Here is a 22,341-nt window from a genome sequence, read left to right as displayed (position 1 = left end):
AAGCAGAATCAGCTTTGACCAAAGCTTCAGAGAGAACTGGTCCAACCTGGAACCAAACTGGTTCCCGTCACGTTACAGACCAGCCAGCAGCGCGTTTCTCTCTAATGACTCATGTAAAGTTGAACGTTTGTGGCGGTGAAAACATCACCTGTGCTCAGTTTGGATGTATTTAATATCCGTTTTACAGGTTAAAGTTTGAGTCTTACCTGAGCTGCACATCAGCACCGACAGCATCAACATGAGGTCCACGTCCAGTCTGAGCATCTTCACCGCTGACTGCTGAGAGTCTGTCGTCTTTCGTTTCTTTCTGATTGATGGTTTTGCTGAATTCAGTTACTTTGCTGTGAATCAAAAAAGAAAAACGAGCGTTAAATAATCTAAACTTTTAGAACAAATAACTGCTGTCAGTGGGGGATCCTGCACAAACCTGATCTGAAGCCGAGGCTCATCTACACGTGAAGGTTACAGACCACCAAGTCTGCTGACTTGAAATGCAAACGCAGCTTATTCTGTTTCAACGGGGAGCAAATGACCTGAGAAAAACTACAAACACGTCACCAGGCCAGAAGTCCAGCAAACCTCCATAAAATGGACTTTAAAGTATTGGATTTAATTCTGTTTTATTAAGTGGATTAAAAACCATAACAATACAAATCATCATCATCATCAGTTATCAAACATACCTTTATGGGTACAACAGTCCAAGAACAACACAAGAGTCTGAAACCTGCTTGAAACCCTGAAACCAGAAGACTGAAGTTACAGCAGCCGACTGTTCAAACAAACTTTATAGACAAACAGTCAGCTGGCAGGACGACAGGACAAACTGCCAAAAATCTGACCGAGGACATAGGAGGACAGACCTACAGTTAAAGAGACACAATTCAAAAGATTTATGTCAGTAAAAGTACAGAAATTCAGCATGAAGACTGAAACAGTCTGAACACACACCAACAATTAAAATGTGAAAACACTTTATTTTGCATTAAAAACATTCAAACATCAGTTGTCTGCTTTACTCAGGTATAAAAAATAAATCCTAAAAAATAAATCAACAGTCTCTCTCTCATTTACAGACGCGCCTCATCCTCTGAATTTCAAAATAAAAGTTCCCTGAACTTTTTAACCCGTGTCACAAAAGAGGAGAAGATTTAAAGTGAAACCTCAACAAAGAAGAAGCAGACAACCAAACCACTCAGTGAAGACACAACATGATGAGAACTTTGATGAGGGAACCTGAAATCTGTCCAGAAAAACACGAGAACAGCAAAGCTTGGATGGGAGCCTGACTAAGTCAGACTGTTCAGCCCGAACACCAACTGGCCTCGGCACCTCAGGCTTCCAGCTGAGTCGGTCGGGCGTCGGCTGCGTTGTGGCGTCGCAGGACCACATGTGGGCCAGACTTCCTGTCACCCACCGACCTTTGACCTCCAGCTTTGTGCCAACAAAGTCATTTCATGCTAACAGCCGATTGTTCTTCTCTGGTTCCTGTTTGTGCAGCTTCAGGTTCCTCTTCAGATGGAAGTTTCATCGCTGCAGCTTCAAGCCAACAGGAAGTCAGATTAAATTTCATTAATATGAGACAAACTTCACTTGAATTTAAATGTTTTTATGTTTAAATATGTTTGACTTCTTGTATTTTAAGTGAAAAACAAAAGTTGTTTTTCTAAAACTCAAAAGCTAAAAGCTGCTGCACATGTTTTTGCAGTTTTCATTTCATTTACATAAAACTAAAACACTGACAGGACAAACTGAAACCGGCACCTCCTGCTGGCCATTTGATATATTGGCAACAGTCTGATGACAGGTGCCGAGTGTTTGGAGAATTATGGGAAAAGTTGAAACTGTAAAAAGAAAAATGAAACTCACTCAGACTCGTGATTGGTTGTCAGCCTTGTCCTGGTTACCATGGTGACTCCACTGTACTGCTGCCGCGGTGACAGAGGTGGGATGAGTGCTCCGTTTCCCCTGGCGACCTGACGGAAGCTGTGATTAGTTGGAGAGGAGGATGAAGGGCTGACGAGGGGCGGGGCTTCACTGGGGAGGTACTTCCTGTTCCTGTCTGTCACTGCAGGGGGAGGAGGGGTCCTGGTCTTTAAGATCCCTGAAAACAAACGAACAGTGCGAGTCAGATAAAGAGAAGTGTCCTGATTGGTCAGCAGGTCAAGACACGGGCTTCACCTCGACGTCTCATTGGCTGCTGGTTGCTGTCAGGTGAGCTGGGCGACGCTCCATTCTCAGCGGTTGATTGGTTACTCAGCTGCTCCACGTTAACTCCGGTCTCCACACTGAGCTTCACCTCCCCACCTCCTCTTCCTCCTCCTTCCTGACTGAGCTGCTCGCTGTCCTCCACCAGCCAGTGAAGCATCACGTGATTGGACAGAATTTGACCTTTGACAGGAGAGAAGGCGGAGTTTTAGTTCTAACTGATTTTTGAGACATGACAGGAGTTCGTACAGTTTCTGCTGGTGGATTTTGTTACCCTGCAGTGTTGTGTTCTTCTTCTCTTCTTGTCTCCGGTTGTCCCACTGATGTTTCCGAGCCTGTCGTTCGTCCTCACTGCCAGACGAGTGAAACGAAGCATCAGAGCTGCAGTCCGAGCTGTCCGAGTCTGAAAACACAAAACCAAAACCAGGATCAGGATCAGGATCGGCTCACACTGCTGGTTTGAAGTGAATCTTGTGCAGGATTGTGTGTGTGTATCTGAAATGTTTGGATGTGTTAAAGACACACCTGTCTTCTTTAGAGAGCTAAGAAGTGTACAAACCTCTTCTTCTGAATTGTTTCCGGGTTACTGTGGAGGAGCTGTTGTTACCATGGAAACACTTCCTGGTGGAGCCGGAGGATGCGGGACATTTCAGTCCTGAGTCACTCCTAAACCAAGAACGAATTTACAGAACATGAGAGGAACGAGAACGAGAAGATGGAGCAGCCGCCTCGGGTTCTCCCTCTACTTTGTTTTCTTGTTCTAATTTGTTTTTGCTCACGGACACGTCAGTTAACACGTCAGTTAACATGTCAGTTAACACGTCAGTTAACATGTCAGTTAACACGTCAGTTAACATGTCAGTTAACACGTCAGTTCACACGTCAGTTAACACGTCAGTTAACATGTCAGTTAACAAGTCGGGGACATCAGTTGTCTCACACATATGAGGAGTGTAATGTGTGACGCTGTCTCCAGGTGAGGATCCACTCACCTGTTCAGAGATGCTGTCGACTCTCCGATGGCGGTTCGATAAATCCCTTCATCTCCAGAGAACGACGGCTTCCTGTTCAGCGAGCGCTGCAGAGAACAAAGGTCAGATCCTGTAATCATGAACTCTGGATAACGAAGTGAGAGTAACCAGACTCGTACACAAATCTGTTACGTTTATTTTCTACTTCGCAGCCCAATCATAGCTGATGACTTTGTCCAGTAAAAGAAAAATCATTTCTCTTGCACAGCATTGCGGTGAATGAGTTGACGTGGCGTACGGTCAGCACAGGCGTGTGGTTGTTCCTCAGCTCTCGGCTCGTCTTCCTCCTGATGAAGATCTCCTTCAGGTTCATCCTCAGCTCTCTGTTGAAGACACAGTAGGAGAAGAAGAAGCAGACGCCCTGTGGGACACAGAGGAGGGTTAGAGCTGACGGCTGCGGACGCAACATCAAATCCACCTGTTTCACTCAGTTTATTCCTCAGTAAAACCCCAGACAGCCGAGCCAATCACAGCGAGGCAGGCAACAACTCGAATCAGCTTCTTCACAAAATGTTGTTCCTGTCCTCCATCTGTTTATTTATAATTTTTAATTATAGAAGAAGTTTTACCTGCACGCAGCTGAAGATGGAGAACAGGTAGTGGAAGGAAATGACATCACTGTTGAGTGCCAGCAGACCTGACAGCCAGGAGGCGCTGAGGAGCAACAGCAACAAGATGGCTGACCTCAGAGAGGAGCTGAGGGAGACGAGAGGAAGGGAGGGGGGAGGAGGAGGAGGAAGAGGAGTCAAACCTTATTGATCTGCTGGAGAATAAACTTCAAAATAAACATCAGACCTTAGAGCAGCCATCTCAGAGCTCGTCTTTCTCTGTGCTATGGACTGTTTAACTGCCAGGGCAAACATCACCACGGTAACCTGAAGGAGACAGAGAGACGGCCAATCAGGAACCCTTCAAACAACAATGAGAAACTTCAGATTATGAGAGTCTGATGCTGTGAGAGGTGAGAGACGTGGACTGGATCCAGACAGACAGGCAGGCAGACAGACAGACAGGCAGGCAGGGAGGCAGACAGACAGACAGGCAGGCAGGCAGGGAGGCAGACAGACAGACAGACAGACAGGCAGGCAGGCAGGCAGGCAGGCAGACAGACAGACAGGCAGGCAGGCAGGCCGACAGGCAGGCAGACAGACAGACAGACAGGCAGGCAGGGAGGCAGACAGGCAGGGAGGCAGACAGACAGACAGGCAGGCAGGGAGGCAGGCAGGCAGGCAGACCGTGACGACAGCAGTGAAGGGTCCGGCGATGCTCCACATCACAGAGTCCTGAACAGAAAGCCAACAGAACTCCGAGCACCCAAAACCACCAGGATCCAGACCGACAGAAAGACCTGCAGCCGCACCAGGAGGAAACCAGTGAATGAATGAGTTCAATGTCCTCCACCTGGTGTCCTCCACCCTCCACTGTGACACTTTCTAAAGACTGCATTGTTGTACCTGCTCTGTTAAAGTAGACGTGCAGACATTTCTGGGAAACTCGCTGAACTCACTATTTCCAGGACAAAAATGTAGTTTTTCTAACAAGGATTTGAGTGACGCACAAAGTAATTCCAGGTTTCTGGTTTTCTCACCCGTGACGAAAGCCGGGAGGCCCCAGCCAGTAGCGTAGTAGAAGGTCATGTGACGGTGGTTGATGTTGCGTATCTCTGTCATCATGCGGTAGACGTGCAGCTCCTCCACCAACATCCAGCAGAACGAACACATGCAGCAGTAATGCAGCACGATGGCCGCCAGCGTGCACACGGACTGGTTCTGCGTTTGGTCGATGGAGAGCAGGAAGATGAGCTGCGACAGGAAGACGGAGGTCACCTGGTTCAGGTGGATGCTGTGCAGGTTGGAGCGCAGGTTTGTGAGGACGAGGAGGAGGACGAAGGTGACGAGGAGGAAGAGCAGCGAGGAGGAGAGTGAGGTGAACGTGATGAGCTTCAGAGGAAGAACTTCCTCACGCTGACAACAAAAACACGCAGATAAAACATTTAACTTTGTTTACAATTCACATTAAGGCGTGTTTCAATGTGGAAACAGATCCAGGCCTAACGGTGGTGGTGGCCGCCCTACCTCTCTCCTGGAGACGTCCATCACCACGGCAACGCTGGACGCGTCAACACAACGACAGGTGACGTGAGTTTGATTCCTGCTCATCAGATCACAGCCTGTGGAGGACCAGCCGCCTGACCTGCTCACCCTGAAACACCAGAGGAACCGTTAGCCTAGCTTAGAGCCAGGACTGTAAAGAGACTGTTAGCCTAGCTTAGCTGTTAGCCTAGCTTAGCTCGGCGTGGCTCACCCTGCTGTGTGACTCCAGACAACACATCGCGGCCTCACTCGCCCCTCTCTCACCAGTAGGCGGAGCTGCAGAATGACAGGGCGGTTTAGGGGGCGGGGCCAGGACACTCCTTCACTGTGCGTCATCAAGGTGACAACAGGTGTGTTGATGACAGATCGACTCAGCGCTCTGAACACACACACACACACACACACACACACCCTGACAGGGTCAGATAATAAACTCAACAATGAAAACAATAAAGTGTGTTTAGTGTCAGCTGTTGTTGCTGATTGTTTCTTTTGTTAGTGTCATCATCATGTTTATTGTTCCTGTTGTTGTTTTTGTTGTCTTCATGCTCTCGGTTGCTGTCGGTGACGCACGACGCACCTCTGCGGCAGCAGATCTCCCAGAGTCCTGTAGACGATCACGACAGCGACCAGCAGCGAAGACTCAGAGGAAGGTGACGCAGCCTGGCTGACATCAGCAGTGACATCAGTGGTGACATCACCAGGCTGCTCAGTTGGCGCCTTCGTAGAAACTGCAGATGAGAGTGAAAGATTTTTGTTCATCATGAAATGAACTCTTTTAGTTTCACCAGGGACTCTGTTTCTTATACCTGGAGCAGGTTTAACGTCATCATGTGATGTGAATTGCTGGAAATCAACAGAAGCCTGAAGGCCAACAGGAAGTTCAGGCTGGACATCAGAGAGGCGGGGCTTCATCCTGCTGCTGTCCAGGAAGTCCACTGAGAAGACTGAGGATGGACACGAACAACAGTTTACTGGACAGCGTGGACACACTGATGGCTGCTTTGTCTGAAAACTCACTGATGTTTGGACTGAGGATGATGAAGGGCTTCATGTAGGTCTTCTTCGTGTTCTTGGCGAGGTTTTGGCCGTAAAGCTCGAAGCTCCTTAGCAGACGTGAAGCTCCGCCCTCTGACCTTTGAACCTGATGCTGCAGCTCGCCGCTCCGCTCCAACAGGAAGCTCCCAGTCTGAATAATATTCTACACACGATTCGCTGTTAGTCATCGGTTTCTGAACGCATAATCAGATCTGATCTGAGACCAGCTGAACCACGTGGACACATCTTTCAGATTTCAGAAAACACTGAAGACCTGGAAGCACGGACGTAATTTGGGGGGGGGGACTTTTTCAAAAGGCCGTTTTGGTCCCCTGCACTTTTTACCGTCCAAAAACAATGTTACGCTATAGTAAACAGAGACGTGTCGAGCACTGGGACCAAGCGAAAGACGGCCACTCAAGCTGAAGCCCGTTTCCCTTAGTTTAGACGGCCCACAAGCTCCTCGATGGGCTCTGCCGTGTGATTGGCCGTCCCCGCTGTCACTCCACCCTGCTTGCACACCGGTGGGTCTGCTGGTCTTAATCTGCTACTGTAAACTGGGCGTCTGTTCTGCGTGGCCTGGGTCACGTCAGCCAGAAGGATTGTAATATCAGAGGTTTCATTAACGTTAACGTTTGAATCGGTGTCCATGTGTGTGTGTGTGTGTGCGTGCGTGTGTGTGTGTGTGTTTGGTAATCAGGCGCAGCCAGGATGTCTAAATAAAGAAAGGTGGACATAAGAGACTTCTTGAGAAGTCAAAGTGTAAGTTACATCCATCCTGCAACACCTTCACTGGCTCCAATAAAGCAGCATATCCACTTCAAGATCCGCCTCATCATTCACAAAGCTCCCAATAATATTGTAAAGTGTATTAGTTTGATTGATTAGAGTTTTATTAAAAATACTTGTGTCCCCCCCACCTCTGAAATCAAAATTTCACTGGAAGAGAATAAAGTCGTATTTGCTTGTGAGCCCCCATCTGCCTGATCTGATATTTATTCTTAGTTTTTTAAATGTTTTGTTTTAAAAGCTATGTGAACGATCGATTGGTTGATGGTTCAGTGAGTTGACTGTAGAGGGAAAAAAATACGAGCGTAACCTGGTGGAAGTGGCGGTCCTGCGTGGCGGCCATGTTGAAGCCGTGTTGTTGGCTCTCGTACCGCAGCAGCTGACTCAGCAGGCTGAACGCTGACTGCAGGTCACGGCCGTGAAGAACAGCCTTCTGATTGGTCGCCTCCCGCAGCATCGCAGCGATCCTCCGTGACCTGTCCCCGTCCAATCGTGACCCGTTTCTCTGAAGCTCCTCCTCCTGTGAGGTCAAAGGTCAGAGCTGTGTTTCCACTGGACACTCAGTAAACGGTAAAGTAAATAAATACTGCACAGAGTTTAAGCTATACAGGAATGTAAAGTAAAGTGAAGGGTGTAAGTTAGAGTAAAGTGAAGTAAAAGCAAACATAAAATATTGATGCAAAATGTAAAGTAAAAAACATCCAAGTTTAAACTAAAATATAAAGCAAAGAAAAGCAAAGTAAAACAATAAAAAAATCATGAAAGTACAGTGTAGTACAGTGTGGTACAGTGTGGTACAGTGTAGTACAGTGTCATACAATGTAGTACAGTGTGGTACAGTGTGGTACAGTGTAGTACAGTGTAGTACAGTGTCATACAGTGTGGTACAGTGTGGTACAGTGTGGTACAGTGTAGTACAGTGTCATACAGTGTGGTACAGTGTAGTACAGTGTAGTACAGTGTGGTACAGTGTCATACAATGTGGTACAGTGTGGTACAGTGTAGTATAGTGTAGTACAGTGTCATACAGTGTAGTACAGTGTAGTACAGTGTAGTACAGTGTAGTACAGTGTGGTACAGTGTCATACAATGTAGTACAGTGTGGTACAGTGTCATACAATGTGGTAGAGTGTGGTACAGTGTGGTACAGTGTAGTACAGTGTCATACAGTGTGGTACAGTGTCATACAGTGTGGTACAGTGTGGTACAGTGTAGTACAGTGTGGTACAGTGTCATACAGTGTGGTAGAGTGTGGTACAGTGTGGTACAGTGTAGTACAGTGTGGTACAGTGTCATACAGTGTAGTACAGTGTAGTACAGTGTGGTACAGTGTAGTACAGTGTGGTACAGTGTCTTACAGTGTGGTACAGTGTGGTACAGTGTAGTACAGTGTCATACAGTGTGGTACCTGGTGGTGGAGGTCTCTGAAGCTCAGTGAGGTGCAGTTGAAGAGGAGGGGACGGAGCCAGCCATGTTGCTCGTCACAGTGGCGTGCGGCTCTACCTGTGGGTGGGGTCAGCGAGATGACAGAGCTTTTGATTGGTCGGTTTGAATGTAAAAACTTGGATACACAGAATGTGTCAGTTCTGACCTGTGAAACCTCGAGGACACCTCACAGCTGCAGGTTGATTAAAGTGAGTTCTCGGCCACCAGAGTCCAGATTCAAACACCCGCGGACAGACGTCATACACGACTATAAGATATGTGGGGGAGGGAGGGGAGGAGGGAGACAGAAGGGAAGGAGGAGAGGAAGCACCACAGGAAGAACATGGACAAAGAAGAGGACGTGAGGTCGGTGACCGAGCAGCTTCTGATCACATCCGATCAAAGAGTTGTGTATTGACACTAAAGCGTCGTTCATACCCACGCAGCCTCCCGACGTGACCTCGGCGTACGGGTTGTCGCAGGTGTTGCACTGACGTCCCACCACACCTGTCCTGCAGAGACACTGACCGCTCTGAGGGTCACAGGCACGAGACAAAGAGCCCAGCTGGAAACAGTCGCAGGGGAAGCACGAGTCGCTGCCATCTGGACGGAAATAATTCTCCTGAAAACACAAAGTCACACTGAGAACACAACGCTGCGTGTGTGCGTGTGTGCGTGTGCATTCTGGTGTCTGAATACCTTACAGCTGCACTCTCCTGTAGTCTTGTTGCAGTCTCTGTTGAATCCTTTAGAAACATCACAGTCACAGGGACCACAGACTGGATGCCCCCACCAGCCCCGAGCACACGGCACATCCGATCTGAAATCCAAACCATCAATACAAGTGATCAGTACTGATACTAATCGCACAACCCTGTCACACCTGCCTGTCTCCATGGTGACCACCTGGCCCACCTGTGCTGACAGTACTCTCCATGGTAACTGTCTCCACAGCGACAGCGATATCCGCGGGCGGAGCTCGGTTGGTGGACGCAGGTGGAGTTGTGCTGACAGGGGTTCAGGAGACACACGTCCACACAGTCCCTCCCAAGGAATCCTGGGAAATAAAGGACCATGACACAGATCAGTTACTGAATCAATATGCTCACCAATAATCAGGCTGGTAATAATCACCTGGCTGGCAGGTACAGGTGTGACCTTCCCAGAGGTCTCTGCAGCGACTGTGTGGCGGACAGACGGCGTCGCCGCAGGAGTCGACCACATCACATCCGTCCTCTACGCCGACCCTCCGACCCTCCCGCAGGTCAACGTGAGCCAGTCTCATGGAAGTCTCACCCATCCTCACACCCTGAGGAGGTATTGAACAGTGAGCAGATCTAATCGCCAATAATCACCACCACACGTTTGAATCGTTGCTTTAAAAAGAAATATGAAACGAGTTCAGGCTTCAGTGCTAACTGAAGTGAGTGTTAACAGCGAAGTCCTGTGCAGGACACCTGACATGAGGAAAACCGGCAGAAACCGGACATCCACAGAGCGCATTGGCTTTGATGAATGTGGTCAAACATCTGCTTCCTGTTCCGAGTTGTTGCCCTGATGAAACATGCGACAGGTGAGCGTCTCACCTGGATGCAGCCTCTCCATCCGTTCACCACAGAGCCGTTCTTCTTCATCAGACCTCCAACAAACAGACTCTTCAACCTGAGACCCGGCAGCTCATTCCCAATCTCCACCTGCCACTGCGAGGCAGGAAATATTTAAAAAGAAATAAATAAATATTGTGATGATGTCATTAGGTTGAGGTTTTCATCCAGTCGCCCAAACAGAACAACTTCCTCTCATGGTTGGGAAGTTAAATCACTCTGGTTTTGACTGCGCGGGGGACCACAGGGACCCCGTCTGGGACACTTCTCATTTCAATATTTTATTCTAACTGTCTAACAACAATGAAGCATTTATGAAGGGTTTATAAGCTGCATCTTATTAACTGCTAACAAATCATTTAATAATGCGTCATACATCAGTTAACGCTTTGAGCTCCTGAGTTCATGACAGGATCCGCTGCAGGCTGTTGCTGTTGGATGCACATAATAAAGTGGCCTGTACTGAAAAGTGTTCGGTCTTTGTACCTGAAACAAGCCGTAGTCCAAAGACACCTCAGCCAGGTATTTGATATCCTTTCCATCTTTGCTGCTCTTCAGCTCCATCAGGACGTGATGCCACTCGCCGTCATCGACTCGAGTCTGGTGGAAGACCAGCAGAGCGACTCGCTTCACACCCACAAACACCTGGAAAGTCAGGTGACTGTTGCTGACCTGGACGAGGACAGCCAGGCAGGTTATTAACCTCAGGAGTACACGACAAAGGTATTCCCACTGGCACACACTGTGGACAGTCCAGCTCATCGTCTCCTCACCAGCAGATGAATCCTGGACGATTTTCCAGCGTCAGCCATCAGCAGAGATCCAGCTCCGTGTCTCGTTCTGAACATCAGACCCAGGTACCAGGGCACACTGACGGTCACCTCAGGCTCCGCCCACCACACCAATGCCTCACCGTTAAACTTCAGAGGGGACGGCATGACTGTGGACACGTTAAAGTTAAATTAAGGAACATTAGCAGCTCAGTAACGAGGCTGAACGTGAACCTCGGCAGGTGTGAACTGAAGTCCGAACACCTGAGCTCACCTTGTTCACAGTTTTTTCCTCCGAAGCCAAGCAGACACCGACAGGTGTAGGAACTCCACCTGTTCACACAGACTCCTCCATTCAGACACAACGTCCTGCTGCAGAAATCCTGCTTTACTCCACAGCCTGAAACAGTCAGTCAGATGGCAAAAACACAATGAAACTGGAGAAAGTGATGTGCTCACTGATCCAGAGTCAGCACAGAAAAGCTGAAAGTCAGAAAGCTGTTTTATTGTCAGAGAAGCAACATGTCAGAGATCAGTGTCGGGTTCAGCTTAAAGCCCGGAGGCTTTCCGCTCAGTCGTACCTGCGCTGGTGCCATTGTTGGAGATGAATCGAGCCAAGTCCACCTGCTGTCCATCGATGGTCAGATCTCTGATGCAACCCTCAAAGTCTCGACTCCTGACGGGGAAATCCTCCGGCAGGTCAGGGACGCCACCGAGCAGCAGAGGTCCTGTCAGATCCAACGACCTGCAGGACACGAGGACGACCATGCGAACAACAAATCAACAAGCACGACACCAAAAAGTAAAACTATTTGTGTTGTTGAAGAAAGTGAAACCTTTCAAACCAGTCATTTTTCACTTTGCAGCAGTTAGTATAAGACATCATCGTGTGCGGTGTGTAACCACACACGTGTGATGCTTAACATCTGCGTCAGTGCTCACACGCAGTCCACATGTGAATATATGATGTACAGGCCCACGACGTGTGTACTTATACACGTGTGGCATGTGATCACACATGTACAGTAAAGTACTGAAGTGTGAAGTGTAGGACAGTTTTAGGCTCATGATAAACATTCTGAAATGTGTTGTGTATTTGTGTGTAAAAAAGTAAACAAAGGTAAACAACATGAATGATCCGACCTTTGACCCAGAAACTCCGCTGACGTAAACATAAAGAAAGTGGAAAACAGCAGCTGAGTGAGATCACACACACAACACATTTACACAACAATACACACACACACACACACACACACACACACACACACACACACACACAGTCTCACTTCTTCGGTCCAGTCTGAGCTCGTTGAGCGGCACATGAATAGTTTCTGATCCGGCTGCCAAAACGAATTGCCACCTCCACATCACAGTCGTCCACGGCAACCACCGCCACCTTCTCACCAGACGGACCGAGAGGAACGCCGAGACGCCCGACACGTGGCTTCAGAGAGAGAGAGAGAGAGAGAGAGAGAGAGAGAGAGAGAGAGAGAGAGAGAGAATCTTTTGCTTTAAACTCTGCCCGAGTCCAGAAGAAGGCAAGACGCATTGCCACAGACCCCACCCACCCGGGCAACAAACTGTTTGTACCGCTTCCATCAGGAAAGCGGTACAGGAACATTAAAACCAGCACCAACAGACTCAGGGACAGCTTCTTCCCCAGAGCTGTTAAAGCAATAACCCCCCTACAGTGAAACACTCATACACATAGTCTGGCACTAGTGCACTTTGTTTTATCTACCTCACTCTGTATTCTGCATTTTGTACTTTGTATTTTATATTTTTATATTTTCTTCTAAGGTGTGCAATTTTTTATTTTCCTATTTATAAGTGTGTTTTGAAGCTGAGAATCTGCACAAAATTTCGTTATGCTTGCATAATGACAATAAAGACTCTTGAATCTTGAATCTTGAATCTTAAAGGGTAAAATGTAATTTTGAATCTGACCAGCAGGGGGCGCAGCAGCTGCTGCAACACTTTCCTCACTTGCTGTTTGTTTTGTTTCGTCTCGATCAAACATTCAGCTTTCTAGCTGCTGCATGTTGGTTTGTTGCTGATGAATTCTGTGATAATATTTCTGATATTTCTGCAGCTTTTTTCCTCCTCTGCCTCTGAAAGAGAAGGTCAGCAGGTGCTTCCCAGAATGCACTGGGGTCAGTGATGATCCCACAGCGGCAGCTTTTCATGCTGATGTTGTTTTCCTGCTTCCTGTCCGTAATGGACAAAGATCTCCCCACAGACACTCACGTGTCAGTGAAAAGATGAAAGTTGAATACACGGAATTTACATCCTGGTATTTCCTGAGAGAAACACCTGCAGGAAGGCGGGATGAAAGAATATCAGACAAACTGAAACTCAAACACCCAACATCTGAACTAACTCAGACCTGAGTGGTCTAAAACCCTGCAGTAGGTGATTCAGTGAATCAGTGAATCACTGCAGTAGGTGATTCAGTGAATCACTGAATCCAGTGAATCACTGCAGTAGCTGATTCAGTGAATCACTGAATCCAGTGAATCACTGCAGTAGGTGATTCAGTGAGGGGCGCAGGCCTCGGCTCAGCGAGCCTGTGGTTTGCTTCCTGTCAAACAGCAGTGAAGGTGATGGGTGAAGCTGCACCCTGAGCGTCTGTCTCCAGCAGAAGGAGAAGGCGTGGAAGACGGGACGTTCAGGTTTTGCTCAGAGCTGAGGACCTTCTGTGAACGCTTTCGCTCACAGACTCTCTAAGCACAGACCTTGTTGTGGTAGTGCAGATGAACCGAGTGCCACTCGCCGTCACTGACTCCGCCCTCCACAAACGTCTTCACAGAGGTCCTGTTTTCTCCTGCACAAAGACACAACCAGTGCATGAAAAAACATATAAACGGACTACAAACCAACATCTCATCTCAAACGACAGCCTGGTCAGCTGAAGGTGCTGAACGGGCAGGGCTGTTATCACTGCTGCCATACGGGACTCGAACCCTCCTGACGGACAGGGTCTGAGCCACCCGCCCACTTCCTGGCTTTGAATTTGTACCTGCAGAGAAGGTGAGCTGAATCTGCGCGTTGATGATCTCCAGAGCGATGAAGTCGTGTTTCTGGTTGAATCGGCCGTTAAACAACAGCAGAGAGTTCCTGTCTGTGGTCGCAAACCTGACACAGCAACACAGCATGAGACAACATGACACAGCATTTTAACACATACTGTTTGTCCTGTCCCGAGTCCTCCTCTTTATCTGAATCTGCAGACTCCTGAATGACAAAAATGACAGAAATCATGTTTGGTGTGTTTGATGTGTACTTTGAGTTTTTAGTTTGTCTCGTGTCCCATCTGCTGACACGGAGGGGGAGGAGCTTATGAGCTGTACTGCAGCCAGCCACCAGGTGTTTGGTGTGTTTGTGTTCAGCATCATGTGTTCTTAATGCAGTCATTATCTACATTTCCTGGTTAAGGCACAGAGCCAGGATCAGTCCTGCTGAGGTCTGAAGCCTGACTCAAACCACCCAGTCAGCTCAGTGAAATGACAGGAAGCCATTTTTAAAAGCAGGAAAAAGTTCTGCAGAGTTCAGGAAGAGAAGGAATGTGGAAAGAGAGAAATAAAAGGACAGAGAGGACGAGTGAGAGTTCGCAGCAGCTCGGGGAATCGAACCACCGAACCATCAGTCCACACAGGAAACCAGAGCCACACCACATCACTTCCTGTTTTGTCTCCAGTGAAGGTGACAGGCTGATCATCAGACCTGAAACCTGAGATCAGATCTCATCTGTTTGCTGCACTTTCACTGATTAATACAAACTAATCCTGGAATTATATTTTTCACAAGAGCCGGAAACTTTTGCACATATTTCATCCAATCAGAGAGCCAGAGGATCACATCATTGTAATAATAATTGTGCAATAATCTTTACTCCTGTAAATGTGTTCTTTCTGAAGGCACATCCTGCTCTTACTGCTGCTCGTTCTTCACCCTCTGTGTGCTTTTGGCCGCTGTAACTCTGCAGTTTCCCAGTTATGGGGAATATTAAAGGATTATCTTATCTTATCTGATCACTCAGAGCTGAACAGGTGAATATCACCGACCTGTATCTCAAAGACCCTCCAGTGGGACCAGTGGAGTCCAACTGTCTCACCTGGGGACACGCAGAGGGACATGGTGGCTCACCTGAGGGACAGACGGAAGTGGAATCTCTGTCTCAGGCCTCTGTAGGTGACAAAGGACCGTCTCGGGAAGCTTCGACTCGTCTCCTCACAGTACGTCGTCTGAAAGTCTCCACTGGGACATCGACATGTGAACCCGCCGGCCTGCAGGTCAACACACCTGCCTCCATTCTTACACACACCTGGGACACAGCGTCCAGACCCAGAGTCCACCTGACACCGCTCGCCTGCACAGAGACAGAAGTCATTAGGACTTTCATTATTTCTACAGGAGCCCAGAGAGACAGAAAAACACATTTATTTAGAGACCGGTGTGTTTGTGAGGACACTGGCAGTTGAATCGTCCCTCTGTGCTGTGACACGTCCCTCCATTCAGACACGGTGAAGAGTAGCACTGGTCGACCTCCGTCTCACAGTTTTCTCCAGAGAAACCGGGTGGGCAGCGACACCTCAGCCCCCCCACCGGCTGGATGGACCTGAAGAGCAGCGTGTCGGACACGGCAAACGCCGCCGTGCTGTGGAAGCTCAGCACCGACACACACTTCATGTAGTTCTCGCAGGGCTCGCGCAGACAGACGTTATCGTCAAACGGCAGGACGAGCTGATTGGACAACTGTGTCAGCAGCGTCCGGTTCAGGTAGATCTGCTCCTGTAGCGTCTCAGATGACAGGAAACCGCCTCCCAGTGCGTCATGGTCCTCAGGCGGCTTCAGGGCTGAAAGCGTCACGTTCAGGACGTTTCCCTCCACTGAGGAGTCATTCTGGATGCTGAAGACAAAGACGTGGTCTCGGCGGGTTGAGAGGACGGCGGCCACAGCCTCCACAAACAGAGACAGCAGAGGGGACAGGAAGTGCTGCTGAGACATGTTGTCCAAACGGACGGTGACGCTGTTGGTCAGCATGTCGTCAGTGATGATGGAGACTCGCAGCGAGCAGACAGCCGTCACTCGGTGGACACCATCTGAGGACAGACAGACATCAGTACAAAGTCCTAAAAGAGACAGACAGACGCTGCATCACACTGTAACAACATCCGCCCGCAGGGTAGCTAACATGGAACGTTTGTCCTGAAGGTGGCGCTACAGGAAAGGCTGCGAGCTGAGCTAAACTTCAGGGGTTCATCATGTGGAGACCAAGACGAGGTTACGTGTCCGTGGACCCTGATGACGGGTTCATCAGGTCCAGAGACAGAAATGCAACACAATAATCACATTTATGTTTTCATTACTGCACTCACAAACTGCTGTCTTTCTGTTACCTCGGAATGAATCTTTTATATCCAAAGAGAGAGCAGGTCCTTTTATTTCATTTTTAAAATGATTTTATCTCCTTACATAAAACTTTTTAAATAATCTCAAACTCAAAACACTAAAAATGAAACCTCAAAGATCCTAAAATAAGAATAAAAACAGCATGAGAAGACCCAGTGAGTGTGTAAGATCACAACACACACAAGGGGTCTTTAGGATTATTATCTGACACACACACACACTCACACACACGCACACACTCACACACTCACACACACACACACACACACACACACACTCACACTCACACACACACTCTGTATTGTCTGTATTGAACAATAGCAACAAGCTTTCCACTCTGTTTCACTGTCTGCTCACATTATGCCAACACACACACTGCAGAGTGACTGACAGAAGCCTCTGATTGGTTGAAATAATGTTTTGTTTAAGCGAGCGGAGGCTGCCGAAGTGACGCTGAGGTCAGTTTTATGCTTTACTGGTGATGTCAGTGAGCTGCAGCTCGTCTCGCTGTTTCATCCTGCGCCCTGATTGGCTCCAACCTGACTGTGATGTCACAGACCCAGCAGGCGTTAAGCGGAGAAACTTTTCCTCCCTGAGCAGATGGATGTGCACACAAACCGCACACACATCATCCAGCAGAGGCCGAAGAACCAGAAAACTATGAAAACGACGTGATGACCTCAGCGGCGGCGGTTTGCGACAGCTGCAGCCAGAGGATTAGAAACCAAATCTGTGTGTTTGTGCGAACCAAACTCTGTCATTACAGAACAAAACACTGACCTCAGATCTGTCAGCAAACTTTCACCTGAAAGCTGAGATTCACCTGCGAGCTCACGGCTGCACCGTGTTTCGCTTCCTGAAGCAGGATGTTTCAGGAACATGTTGGCTGTTGATTCGTTTGTTGATGTTGTTTTGTGTTGTTGAAGCACGGATTGAATGAACTGTAGGGTGTTTGTAAAACAGTTTGCTTGTTTGTTGAGTTTGACAGGAAATTAACTCAACACAATAAAAGCACTGATTACAAGCTGAAGTCTGCTTGCAAATAAAATGTCTTCAGTTTGGCGGCAAGCGTTTTGTAACATCCGACTCTTTGTTGTCCTGCTGTCGTTGCTGCTTTCTTTAAATACTAAATCTTCTCTCAGACTCTGTGGGACTGAACTGAACTGGTTCCTCTTTGCGTTCTGGACCGAAGGAGTCTGAGTTTGGTTTGAGTTTTCCCCTGCAGATTTCAGCATTTCCTCCCCATCCCCCACAGCAACCGTCACTCAGACTGCAGCCACACAAAACCTCAGAGGTTCTGAATGAGACCAGGACCGGATCAGGACCTGCTGGAACCGAACACTACCAGAGAACCAGATCCAGAGTACTGAGGTCACAGCCAGAGACAAGTTTCACGTTACTAGTTATTGTACTGTTGACTTCCTGTTCTGACTGATGGTAAATAAGTCCTCAGCTTGGACCTGATCCAGGATCAGCTGTGACGGCAGCAACAGACAGCAGGACAACAAAGAGTCAGATGTGAGAGGTTTGGCTTAAAGTTAGATTAAAGTTAAGAGTTTGGTTCACTTTTAGTTAGAATTCAGCTAAAATGATTTTATAATTCAGTCATAATCTGGTGCAAGTTCACCAACTTGGGTTGAGATTTTGTTTAGCATCAGCTTAATGTTTAAGACGAAGGCTGATGTCAGTTGTGTTAAATGTTATTGTGCAGTCCTGACATACAGACAGAACAGACCAGTTCAGTCTAATCTGCATCAGGACAAAAGACAAACATGCTGCTAACCCCCCCCCAACACACACACACACACACACACACACACACACACACACACACACACACTTTTAATCCTTTGGGCTGTTCCTCCAAACACCCCCCACACTCACTTTTCTTTAACATGTCCCAAAAATGGAGCTGCTCCCTGTTGCCACGGTGACACATGCTGAGAGAATGCCAAAGACCCCCTCTTCCCCACCCGAACCCCCGATACAGTCCTGAGAGTCGCTGTCAGACCGTCTGCTGAGACTCTTTAGAAAACTGTGTCACTGTAAAAGTACACTGAGTTAAACTCAACAACTACTGCAGATAAAACTACAAAAGTACTGCAGAGAACCAAAACATGTGAGCTGGGGACAACAACATCCTGATCTGCTTGTTTGTCTCAAAGTTTAGAGAAGATGAGAGAAGTTTTTTTATGAATGAAAAACTCAAGAGCAAATTTAACTCTGCATGGACTGAATCTCTCTGACTTGAGAGACTTCAATAATCAGATTAATCAATAAGCAAATAAACACAACGCTCTCCATACAGACATCTTCACATCTTCTTACCGCTAACTTGGATCTTCATGGAGGCTTCCAGAGGTCTGTTGTTGTCCAGGTCCCTGCTGAGCTGCAGCTCCCCGTTGGCCTGGTTCAGGATCAGCAGGTTCAGCTCGTTCCCCTCTATAAAACTGAACCTCAGTTTATCTGTCACATCCGGGTCCCGGGCTGGCACTGACCCAATTGGTCCAGCAGGGAAGGTGTCGGACCGGTTGCTGATGTAGTTGTTGAAAATGATTTCAAAGTCCTGCAGGACAGGAACGTTGTCATTGACGTCCAGCAGATGGATGTGGATGGTGGCCCGGCTCACTAAAGGAGCCGAGGTGGCTTGGATTATGATGGTGTACTTTGATTTGGACTCATAATCCAAGTCAGCGAGAGCAATGAGGTCCCCATTAAAGATGTCCAACTGGAAGACTTCCGGGATGTTCCCCTCTACAATCTGAAACAGGATTTGAGCGTTCGTTCCTTCATCAGGATCTGTAGCTGTGATTCGAGCCACGATGGAGCCAACAGGACTGTTCTCCATCACATAGATGTCCATCTCATCTTTCTCAAACACAGGAGCGTTATCATTGATGTCCTGCACGGACACCTGGATGTCCACCATCGCTCTGAGAGGAGGGACACCTTTGTCCACAGCAACAGCGTGAAGTTGGTACGCCGCCACATTCTCTCGGTCCAGTTTCCTGGCTGTCCTGACGATGCCAGAGTACGGCTCGATGAAGAAGTCTCCGTCCCCATCATGGCCGCTGTGGAAGGAGTAGCTGACTCTGCCGTTAGCACCGGTGTCTCGGTCAGAGGCAGAGACCTGCAGCACACTGGTGTAAACTGGAACATCTTCAAATACAGAACCCTGGTAGAGGTCTCTCAGGAACTGTGGGGCATTATCATTGGCATCCAACACGATGATCTCGACGTACGTGGTGTCCGATTTTTCAGGGATACCGTGGTCGTGGGCAATGATGGCGAGGGTAAAGGAGGCCTGGTCCTCATAGTCAACGTCAGTTTGAGTGGTGACGGCACCTGTTTGTGGGTGGATTTTGAACTGCGGCACATTGTCCTCCATGATATAACTGATGCAAGCATTCTCTCCCGTGTCTTCATCTGTGGCACTGATGATGACTACAGTGGAGCCGATGGGCTGGTCCTCACCCAGCGTCACCTGGTAGTTGGTGCTCTGGAACACTGGCCGGTGGGTGTTGGCATCGGTGACGTTGACATAAACCTGTGCTGTATCTTGACGCATGCCATCTGACGCCGTCACCGTCAGGACGTACTGCCGCTCCTGCTTATAGTCCAGTGGCAATGCCAAAGTGATCAGACCTCCAGCATTCTGGCTGGTGATGGAGAACCTGTTCCTGGTGTTTCCACTGGAGATCTGATAGGTCACGATGCTGTTGGCGTCGCGGTCGATGGCGGACAGCAGCAGCACGCTGGTTCCTGCGGCAGCATCCTCGTTGATTTTTACGTTGTAAAGTGCCTGAGTAAATGTGGGAACATTATCATTCACATCGAGGACTGTCACGCTGACAGAGGCAGAGGACGACAAGGCAGGGACGCCATGATCCACTGCTTCCACCCAAAAAGTGTACAGCTCAGTGGTCTCCCTGTCGAGCTCTGTGCTGACGGTCACCCACCCAGTGCTGTTGTTGATAATGAAGGGGAAGCCCAGCCCTGCGTCGGCCAGTCGATACTCCAGGTGAGAGTTGTTACCCGAGTCTGCATCAATGGCCTGGATGTGGATCACAGAGTGGCCAATAGCCACATTCTCCAGGATGGTTGCCTGGAGTGGCGTGCTGACGAACATGGGGGCATTGTCGTTCATATCCACCACCTGAATGACAACGAGCCCGGTGCTGTTAATCAGTGGAGGGCGGCCGCCATCCTGAGCTTTGACTCGAAGCTTGTACTCCCTGATGGTCTCATAGTCCAGAGGGCTAATGAGGTCGATGACGCCGGTTGGGGAGTGGATGTAGAACTGGCCCCTAACGTTGCCGCTGATGATGCTGTAGTACACTTTACCATTGTCACCTTGGTCCTCATCTGTGGCTTCCACCTGAGCCACTCTGGTGTTCACTGCCACACTCTCCAACACCTGGATGATGTAACGTCTCTGAGTGAAGTGTGGATAGTTGTCGTTCTCATCCTCCACATTGATCAACACTGTGGCCGTGGCGCTGCGGGGCCCTGGATCTCTGCCCCGATCGCTGGCCTCCACCACCAGCTGGTACTGTGACACGCGTTCCCGATCGGGGCGTTCTGTAATTCGGACCAATCCGCTCCTGGGGTTGATCTCGAAAATGGCAGGGTCCTCCTCACCGACAATCCTGTAGATCATGTTGGCGTTGGACGGAGCATCTCCATCCGTCGCCCTGATGGTCAGCACCTCAAACCCCGTGTCCACATTCTCCCTGAGGTCAACCCTGTACTCTGTCTGCTCGAACACCGGCGTGTGGTCGTTTGTGTCGCTGACAGTGATGGTGAGGTACGCAGTGGACGACCTCCTCGGCTTCCCGTTGTCTGTGGCAACGACCCTGAAGATGTGTGTGTCCTTGACCTCCCGGTCCAGCGGCTGCAGGGTGGAAATGCAGCCAGTCTTCATGTCGATCTGGAAGTAGTCGTTGGACCGGCTGTCGAACAGAGCCTCCATGTCGTAGTTTACCTGACCTGCGGCTCCAAGGTCTCCATCCAGAGCTTTCAGTGTGATGACACGTGTCATCGCCGGCTCGTTCTCAGGTACAGACACCTGATAATTGGGCAGCTGAAACTGAGGAGCAGAGTTCACCACTGCCCCACGTCTGCTGCGCTCAGGAAACACCCGCGTGACGTCACGAGGTGGAGAAGCAGCCACGAGCTTCAGGAACACCTGAGTGGAGGTGGGAGAGCCGCCAGAGTCCCACAGCCTACAAACAGCGTGCAGCTCAGACGCGAAACACATGGGGCTAAAAGCACCAGAGAAACTTTTCTTCTGTCCTTTAACCGCACAGGAAATCCGAACACGTTTGCCTCTGCGCAGAAAATGCGGCAGGTGATCGTGAACTTTGCTCTGCAGATCGTGCGTGAGGACACAGGAAGGCACCGCGCTGGACCGGAGCCGCATATGAACACTCACCGCAGGGTTAACGGACCGTCGCCCGGGTCGGATCCCACAGTCCCGGGTGTGGAGGGTCAGCTTGAGGCGGATCAGGATGGACTCGTGGGGACCAGTCTGTGATCGGACCTGAACATAGACCGGAACAGAGTTTCTCCACAACGCGCAGTCCGGCTCTTCAGAGAGAAAAATGATCCCGGTTCGTCGGTGGATGTGAATAAAGCGGCGGACAGAAGCGGGAGTTAAATCCCGATCAATGCGATAGATCCAAGCCGGTCCCACCGACACGTCCAGCAGCACGACGCCGGACTGCAGCCCGGCCAGCGGAGGAAGAAACAAACAACAGAAACAGTAAACTCGAACCGAGCTGAGAGAGAAATCCATGACTGAGACGCTAAACTCTTCACATCCTCGCCATGTTTCACTCACACTGGTTCAAACTTCCATCCTCCCACCAGCTGCTCCTCACAGGGCCGAAACCAGCCAATCACAGGCCCGGTGACGCCTGGGGGCCGCTGGGGTGGGGTGGGGTGGGGTTAACCAACAGTTAAAACA

At 49.1% G+C, this 22,341-nt stretch overlaps 1 protein-coding gene across 6 annotated transcripts; it reads right to left on the bottom strand.

Moving 5' to 3' along the window:
- Positions 1-308: 308 nt before the first annotated feature.
- On the bottom strand, positions 309-22,222 carry LOC124061337 (cadherin EGF LAG seven-pass G-type receptor 1-like). 6 transcript variants are annotated; one of them, XM_046393041.1, is made up of 36 exons: positions 18,702-22,222; positions 15,413-16,063; positions 15,108-15,330; positions 13,981-14,096; positions 13,697-13,785; positions 12,248-12,405; positions 11,540-11,703; positions 11,233-11,358; positions 10,962-11,128; positions 10,675-10,860; positions 10,171-10,284; positions 9,719-9,893; positions 9,491-9,641; positions 9,284-9,404; positions 9,023-9,206; positions 8,751-8,852; positions 8,568-8,662; positions 7,470-7,679; positions 6,353-6,533; positions 6,142-6,279; positions 5,913-6,063; positions 5,544-5,711; positions 5,315-5,441; positions 4,828-5,203; positions 4,475-4,587; positions 4,035-4,114; positions 3,809-3,935; positions 3,478-3,600; positions 3,201-3,286; positions 2,768-2,874; positions 2,483-2,611; positions 2,182-2,391; positions 1,870-2,104; positions 684-1,539; positions 428-543; positions 309-341 (listed from the first exon to the last, which is right to left on the bottom strand). In XM_046393041.1, exons 1-34 carry the CDS (start codon positions 22,168-22,170, stop codon positions 1,515-1,517), a joined length of 8,877 nt encoding a protein of 2,958 aa, XP_046248997.1. In that variant the 5' UTR covers positions 22,171-22,222; the 3' UTR covers positions 309-341; positions 428-543; positions 684-1,514. The 6 variants fall into 6 exon arrangements, with proteins under 6 accessions (XP_046248997.1, XP_046248996.1, XP_046248998.1 ...); XM_046393040.1 differs by having other exon boundaries at positions 428-533; XM_046393042.1 differs by having other exon boundaries at positions 428-509.
- Positions 22,223-22,341: the final 119 nt, after the last annotated feature.

The sequence above is a fragment of the Scatophagus argus genome, chromosome 7, assembly GCF_020382885.2.
Source record: "Scatophagus argus isolate fScaArg1 chromosome 7, fScaArg1.pri, whole genome shotgun sequence".
NCBI classification, from domain to species: domain Eukaryota; kingdom Metazoa; phylum Chordata; class Actinopteri; family Scatophagidae; genus Scatophagus; species Scatophagus argus.
Note: the sequence above shows the minus strand (reverse complement) of the source record. Positions and strands in the feature narration are given on the sequence as shown.

What these genes read in the sequence shown, in the direction of transcription:
- LOC124061337 (XM_046393041.1), bottom strand. Translation starts at nt 22,170, where the DNA reads ATGGATTTCTCTCTCAGCTCGGTTCGAGTTTACTGTTTCTGTTGTTTG. An exon ending in TGGACTACGGCTTGTTTCAG is followed by an intron (nt 10,285 to 10,674) that starts GTACAAAGACCG and finishes CCTGCCTCGCAG; the next exon opens with TGGCAGGTGGAGATTGGGAA. An exon ending in GATGGAGAGGCTGCATCCAG is followed by an intron (nt 9,894 to 10,170) that starts GTGAGACGCTCA and finishes ATACCTCCTCAG; the next exon opens with GGTGTGAGGATGGGTGAGAC.